At 39.0% G+C, this 7,378-nt stretch overlaps 1 protein-coding gene across 1 annotated transcript in view; it reads right to left on the bottom strand.

The window, feature by feature from the left end:
• The window catches only part of FKBP4 (FK506 binding protein 4, 59kDa), a 17,465-nt gene extending 13,121 nt beyond the window's left edge, over positions 1–4,344 (bottom strand). Inside the window, exons 1-2 of the mRNA XM_010282340.1 lie at positions 4,192–4,344; positions 2,782–2,924 (exon numbers count right to left, since the gene is read on the bottom strand). Coding sequence (XP_010280642.1) covers positions 2,782–2,924; positions 4,192–4,300 — 252 coding nt within the window. The 5' untranslated portion in view covers positions 4,301–4,344. The remainder of the gene's footprint in view (positions 1–2,781; positions 2,925–4,191) is intronic.
• Positions 4,345–7,378: the final 3,034 nt, after the last annotated feature.

Genomic DNA, 7,378 nt, shown 5'->3' with positions numbered 1-7,378 from the left:
GGAGCGTGTCCAGAGAAGGGCAACGAAGCTGGTGAGGGGTCTGGAGCATAAGACTTATGAGGAGCAGCTGAGGGAACTGAGATCATTCAGTCTGGAGAACATGAGGCTGAGGGGAAACCTCATCACTGTCTACAACTACCTGAAAGGAGGCTGTAGGGAGGTGGGCATTGGTCTCTTCTCCCAAGTAACAAATGGTAAGACAAGAGGAAATGGCCTCAAGTTGCGCCAGGGGAGGTTTAGACTGGATATTAGGAAAAAATTTATTTACTGAAAGAGTGGTCAAACATTGGAACAGGCTGCCCCAGGAAGTGGTGGAATCACTACACTGAAGTGTTCAAAAAAATATGCAGACATAGCACTTTGGTATATAGTTTAGTAAGCATAACTAAACTATATACCAAAATATATAGTTTATATTATAAATATAAATGGGTTGGGTTGATGGTTGAACTTGATGATCTTGGAGGTCTTTTACAACTTTAATGATTCTATTCTATCATTCTCTCTAAACAGCACCTAGAAGATGGAGAGGTCAGACTCAGACTGGCATCTAGAAGAAAAACCTAGTGGTAAGTGAATAATCTGGATGACTATATCAGATAGACTCAACGAAACAAATCCCATCTTGCAGTTAGTACTTTTATTTATCACAAGTTGGTATTATGTCTTGTTGCAGGACAATGATGTAGCAACCTGTATACTAGTGCTAAGCCTTTAAGAATGCTTTATTATGCATTCAAGGTAGAAGGTCTTGAGCTTTGAGACACTGCACGTGGACAGTAAAAGCAGCCGAACATCTTCAACAACTGCCACACCAAAGCTGTGTTTGTTTTTCCTTTCTCTCAATGAAAATGAAGTGTGCAGAAAAAGGTGGAAGGGTACAGTGAAAAAAACTCCAAACCCAAACACGTTAGAGCTTGCATTTGAATCATCAGGTCAGAACACAGTAAATACGTGTTAGTGAATATGTGTTAGTGTGTTTATCTCCCCCTTCAGTCCTGCCCTGTATTACACTTGGTATCACTTGCACTTGTGCAAAGTACACAGCACTCCAGCCTGTGTAGTTTGAGCCAATATAAACAAACCATGAGATCTTCAGATTTATATATAAAAAAATGCTGTTTAAGAACAGCTTTACAAGATACTATTTTTCAACAGTCAACTGCAGAAATAATGTCATTAATTTTGATGCACTTTAAATGAGTAAGTTCTCATCCCTTAGTGGCCTGCAATACTACCTGCTAGCAGTATTTTTTGAAGTCTTCCACACAAAACACATCTTTAACACTGTTACTCACAAGTTCATGGAAAAAAGAAATGCAACTACACTATCTAAATATAATACAAATACAATATCCAACTATGTTTAATCTACCCATCTTAGCAGATGCTCATTGGTTCCATTAAAATCTCAATAAGCTTTCAGTCCCTACTCCATGAGCTGTTTTTACCTCTCTCATGTATTAGATAATCTTACAGCCATCATCAGAGCTTAAAAACTTTCCTTATGCCCCCAATATAGGAGTCCATTGCATTAAGTATTTTAGAATGGCATTAAGTATTTTAGAATGAAGTCATTTTTTAAAAAAATCAGACTTAAAAAGAGTTCATCTGCCTTCTCTCAGGTGCAGTTAATTTTAAAGTATTTCTTGGAAAATTGAACTGTTTCAACAACACGAAAAATGTATATCCTCCCAAAACACTGTTTAGACTGTTTGTCAGAAGATGCTCCAGGAACAGCTTTAATATCATCCTCTGTGGAAAAATCAAACATGAGTCTCAGCATTCTGAGCAACCACTCTTACTACTGAAATAAATACATAAGAAACAGCTGCTATTTTCACCCCCTTTTGTGAAGGGGGAAGAAGATGCCTTAAAGATCACCAGGAAATAAATTCTGTCATCTGCTGGTGAGGTTAAGAAATACCCATGCTAACTGATTCCATGCTCACTAAGACATACAGTTCACCTCCAAGGAGACCAACTGTCCATGTGAATTGTAAAACCAGAGTTACCCAGACACCAAACTCAGGACTGCTGAATATGTCACAGGGACCAAGTGTGTACTTTCTGTGATGGTAAGATGCATCAACATAGCCTGGATCCACATACAGACTTTGGTATCAACAACCTAAATCCAAACTGTTCTTATGGTGCTTTAAGGCTTATTAATATGCTCAGCTCTACAGAAAACAGAGCTCACAGTTGCAGGGACGTTCAAATACACTTTATATTCTAGCAGTTTATATGGGGTAATTATCTCTTTTCTCCCTCAAATAGCTCATAAAAGATTGTGTTAATGTCTCATACTTTTTTAGGTTTTGTTTGCAAGATCTATTACTTGAGGACATTAATTGCTCCTTCAGTTGTTGAAAAAATTTAGTGTTTAACATAAGTATCATTACTTTGATTCTTACAAAGTTGAAAGAGGTTTAAGATTTCATTTTTTTCAACTACTTCAGAAGCTGAAGTGAGACAGTCTGCCCTCCCAACCTGCACTCTCCTACAGTAAATAATTCCATAAAATTAAAACTATGAATGCTGGAAAACATTCAAGTATTTTAAAAACTCTGAAATAAGGGAACCTGCACCACTGCAGATCAGTAGCAGCCAGACTAGAACTCTATGCCTTCCCACACTACCCTAACTGACCATATTTTTCTCTTTAGAAAACCTAACTTTCCTGTTTTAAAAGGATATTACATCACACATTTTCTACAGTGAAATATGATTTTTGTTTGTTTTTCAAGCATACAGTTTTAGTGACCATCCCTCACTTACCTCAAAAATCAGTGTAGCGTTGGGAGGTATCTTTGGGGGGCTCCCAGCTGAGCCATAGGCATATTCTGGTTTACATGTAATCCGACAGATTTCACCAACCTTCATAGTCGCCACAGCAATGTCCCATGCTTTGATCACCTCACCTATGCAAATCAAATTTCAATCACATGATTGCTAAGCATACATGAAAGGTGTGATCAGCTGTGAAATCGAGCATCACTTTTAGCATACAAAAATTAAGAGCAGAAATACTGAAAGACTTCTGCTCACTCTGATTTATCACATCAGTTTTAGCCCTAATCAAATTATAAAGTTACCTGGGAACCCAAATCTGGCTAAATTTCTTCATTCTAGGTGTAGTGATTCTTTTCCTCCCCTTACTTCCTTGCCTTACTTGATTACTTGAGAATACAAGTCATCTGAACACAGACACAGGCTGAAGCACTTGGCACAATCTCAAACCCAAGGAAGTAACAATAAACTCTTGGAAGAGGAAGGTCTTAGGGTGAGAGATTGCCTGCCTGTATTTTGAAAACAAGCCAAAACAGCAGCCTTTTCTCTCTGTACTTTATCAGTTGGCAAAGAGCAGCACGAGTGGTAACTAGAAGTTACACGCACTTATAACAGAAAGGGGGAGGAAAGTAGGAGAAGTAGTATTCCTTCTAAAGCCAGAAATGAACAGAAGCTGGAATCTCAAGTAACAAAATCCTATCTCTTACTCAAGCTCTCCTACTTGCTGCTCCTTTCAACTCAATCAAGCAGCCTTTCTGTTAGTCTTGTATTAATAGGTACACTTCATGACATCTCAAATTTCAGTACACTAGAATTTATCTCCCAAATAAAGAAGCAGCAGGTAAGGACTTGCCATGGAAAAACTCGGACTGAATAATAAGGTTTACTGGAACCTTAGTTTGGATTTTTGCATTCAAAAAAATGAAGACTTTCGATAATGAAGACAAGATTCATATTCAGGTTAACTTCGGAACTTAGTGAAAAAGGGAGTACATTTCATCATGCTGCAGCTGACCGCTGCCCCTGTGCATCCTGTCCCAGTATCTGGTCACAATTAAGTACCCCTGAATTTCAGTCTTTGACAAAAAAAAAAAAGCTCAACAAAATACACATGCTGGCTATTTAACTACCTTTTATCACTATGCTTCAGGGCAAATTTGCTCCTCTGCAGTGCTTTGTCTGAGGCCAGTGAATTCTTCAGCAAGCCTTATCCAGGGGCTACAGTTTTCTCATTCAGAAAAATCTTGAAGCCATTCTGATTAGGCCACTTTAAGAGAATAAACCTTAAGCTCTGAAAACAAGTTCAAATAGCAACTTTAACATGCAAAGGAGCCACACATGCAAGGAAATACCATCTCAATTATTACCAGAACTGATCAATACCAAACAAGGTATTACCTTTCCCCAAGTCAAATGAAAATTTGTCTCTCCTGTCCAGACTGGAGTCAAATTTTGTGCCATCAAGAAGCCATCCTGTGTAATGGACAGTCACTTTATCACCTATCATCGGAGACTCTGTCCCACTGCCTTCTCTCTTGATAACCTAAGAGAAACAGTAAGCAACATGACGATTATTAAATCTAAATCTACCTATTGCACATTAATTCCATTTACTTAGACGCATGCATTATCATCTTCAGTAGATAAAGGATTTGCAGGTTTACTTCAGTTATCTGGAAATGGATTGACTATTCAGTCTACAGATTAGCAGTGTTGCAAATGCAGGAACCTCAAGGTGGCTCTGCTGTGATACAAGAACTTAATTGGCAACAGTTGGCACCATCTTACAGAGCTCTGCATCTATAGTTAGCAATGTCACTCACCTTCCTTCAACAAGATTTTAAATGTTCTTGAAACTTAATCAGGTAAGCCATTAGGCAGGTGTTGGGGTTTTTTTGCTTTATTAAAAGTACTTCCCTCACAGCACTCTATCATTACCACCAGTTCAGTGTTCTAGTCAGATCTGAACAGGAAAACAAGCTGGTTCTTTCCATGCAAAAAATCTATTCTAACATGTAATCTGAGATTACGTGAGTTAAACCACACAGTTTAACAAAGGTTAACAGAATCTCACCCCAATGCAATTTAGTTCTAGCAGCCACCACAGTTAACACTTCGGAATCATTATACTGTATTAATTTTGTCTCCCCACAACTCTGACACGGATTGCCAGCACCCTGATTTCACAGACAGCTGCAAGGATTTAATTTTCTTCTCAAGAGGTTCCCCAGACTACCTAGCAAGACCAGTATCAACTAAATCTACAGTATACAAAAAGCAGTATCATCCAATCTCTATGGTGTTCACTTGAAATAAAAATAGAGAATAATACTGACCTATCTTATAGGGCAAGGATGTGAAGCCTTGCCTGTAACAGAATTCCTGAAGTTCAAATTTGAGTTTTCTCCAATAGTGACTGAAATCATCTAGCTCTGAGCCAAAGTTCTGCATTACTTTAGATAGGCAAGAGGGAACCAATGGAAGACCCTATTTGCCTGCATCTAGAGACCCAGAAAATATACTGTTCATGAGAGAAACATTTACTGAAGGGCAGTTATACAGAGGTATGGATTGGTGTCCCTCCTTTAAAGAAAAGCTATAAAAATGTCATGCTTCTATACCAATCATGTTTTTCAATGAAGGAAGCAGACCCTTGGGAGTCTCCTTCCCAAATTTCAATTTCTGGCAACCAACACTGTCAATCTCTTAATTTGCCTCCCAACATCCCTGCAACTGACTATATAGTGAAACGCTGGCACCCTCCATCCAAAGCCGAAGCAATGTGGACAGTTTCTGTCAGTCTTAACACACTGAAAAGCACCTCACTGGATGAATAAAAGAAAAAAAAAAACAAACCCCAAAAACCCACACAACCCCAACAGCCAGAAAGAAGTTCTACCTGCTCAGTTTCAGTTTCCTAGGGAGAGAATGCTCAGAGTGAAAAGAGATGCCTGACCTCACACAGCACACCATCCCCTGCACTACCTCAGTGCTACAGCAGTTACTTAGCATTACAGAACTAACCTATTGATTTCTCCCTCAAGGAAGGCAAAAATTCAAGCAACTCTCACAGAGATAAAGGAACAGACGCATATGAAAATGACACAAATCTAGTAAACAACCTAAACTACATCATACTTAGATACATATATAAAAAAGTGGATTCAAACTAGTAATTTTAAAGCAGCCAATGTGAAGTGACTTTGAAATAATAAATGCAGTTAATGGAAATTTACTAAGCTTTCCAAACATCATATTCTTGTAGTGTCATACCAAGTTATCCAACATTAAATAAATATCTCATTTTCAGTATTTATACAATATTATTCTTTTGCATTTTTTTCATTTTCAAGAAACTAAATTTTCACTTTTTTCATATACTCAATATGGCAACCCTATTTTCCACAAGGATTACCTTTCCCTTTCAGGTGGGGAAACCTGGGTTTTCTGTTCATATTGTGATTGCTAGTATTTCTCTTTCTAAACTTAAATACTTACACTGGAAATAGTGCAAGCACATTCACCAATACAAGGTAAAAACCTCTGGATACTATTCTGATACAAAGATAATGAACAAATGAAAAAAACCTCTCCTGGAAACAATGCAATTATACCAGTACAAAATTGCATAGATTAGTTCAGAGTTAGACCCTTGATTTCAATGGGTGGATGCTGCACTCTGGCAATTACTAGAAAAATAAAATCCATAAAGGCTGGACTTCATGACCTTTACAGTCTTTTGCCTTATCAATTCACAATCTCACCTTTTTTTGAGGTTTTTGCAACCTCAGTTCTTTTGCCGATATTTTCTCCTCCCCTCCCTTTTTCTTTCTTTTTTTTAAATCACCTGCTGCACCATGATAGCAGGAACATGGGAAAGCAAAGTATAGAAGCCAACCACACATCTTCAATCTGGTTCTTGATACCTCTCCTGAACCGGAGACAGCACCCCCATGACAAATCCAGAATTTAAAACCAGAAGGCTCTTAAGGTTAAAACCAGAACTGTGTCTTTGCTGTGGTGCCACTTTTTTTCTTCCGAACACTGTAACTCTGAAATTTCACTGCTATTAAAAAATGCTTCTAGTGACCGTTAAAGTCTTTAAGAGAGAGTAAAGAAGCTTCTAGAGATATGGAAATAGAAAATATCTGACAGAGGAAGTTAGTGCAACTCCCCCTGATGGTATAAATTCTCTTACCCTTATCAACTGACTTCCCAGTACAAAGGGAAGAAGCCAGTCTACCGGCATTCTCAATACACGGCACAAACCCCGACCGCAGCCAGCCCCGCGACCAGCTCTACCAACGACCTCACCCGCAGTTTAACAGCTCTTTTCCCCCCCGAAGCTGAACCAACGGGCAGCCTTTCCGGCTCCTGCCGCCAAGGTGCATTTACATCAGGCCCACGTGTGCAATGCACCATCTCAGGTCTGAGACGCTGCTCGTACCAAGATGGAGAGTCCCATTTTCAGAGTCTTAAGGACCGGCAAGAGTAGGCAGCGCAGCACTGCTTTGTACCAGCTATGAACGTATACGAATTGCACGTGCCCTGCCGCGGCACCATCTTTAATTCCCAGCACCCGAAC

The sequence above is a fragment of the Phaethon lepturus genome, unplaced genomic scaffold (assembly GCF_000687285.1).
Source record: "Phaethon lepturus isolate BGI_N335 unplaced genomic scaffold, ASM68728v1 scaffold10902, whole genome shotgun sequence".
Lineage (NCBI taxonomy): Eukaryota > Metazoa > Chordata > Aves > Phaethontiformes > Phaethontidae > Phaethon > Phaethon lepturus.
Note: the sequence above shows the minus strand (reverse complement) of the source record. Positions and strands in the feature narration are given on the sequence as shown.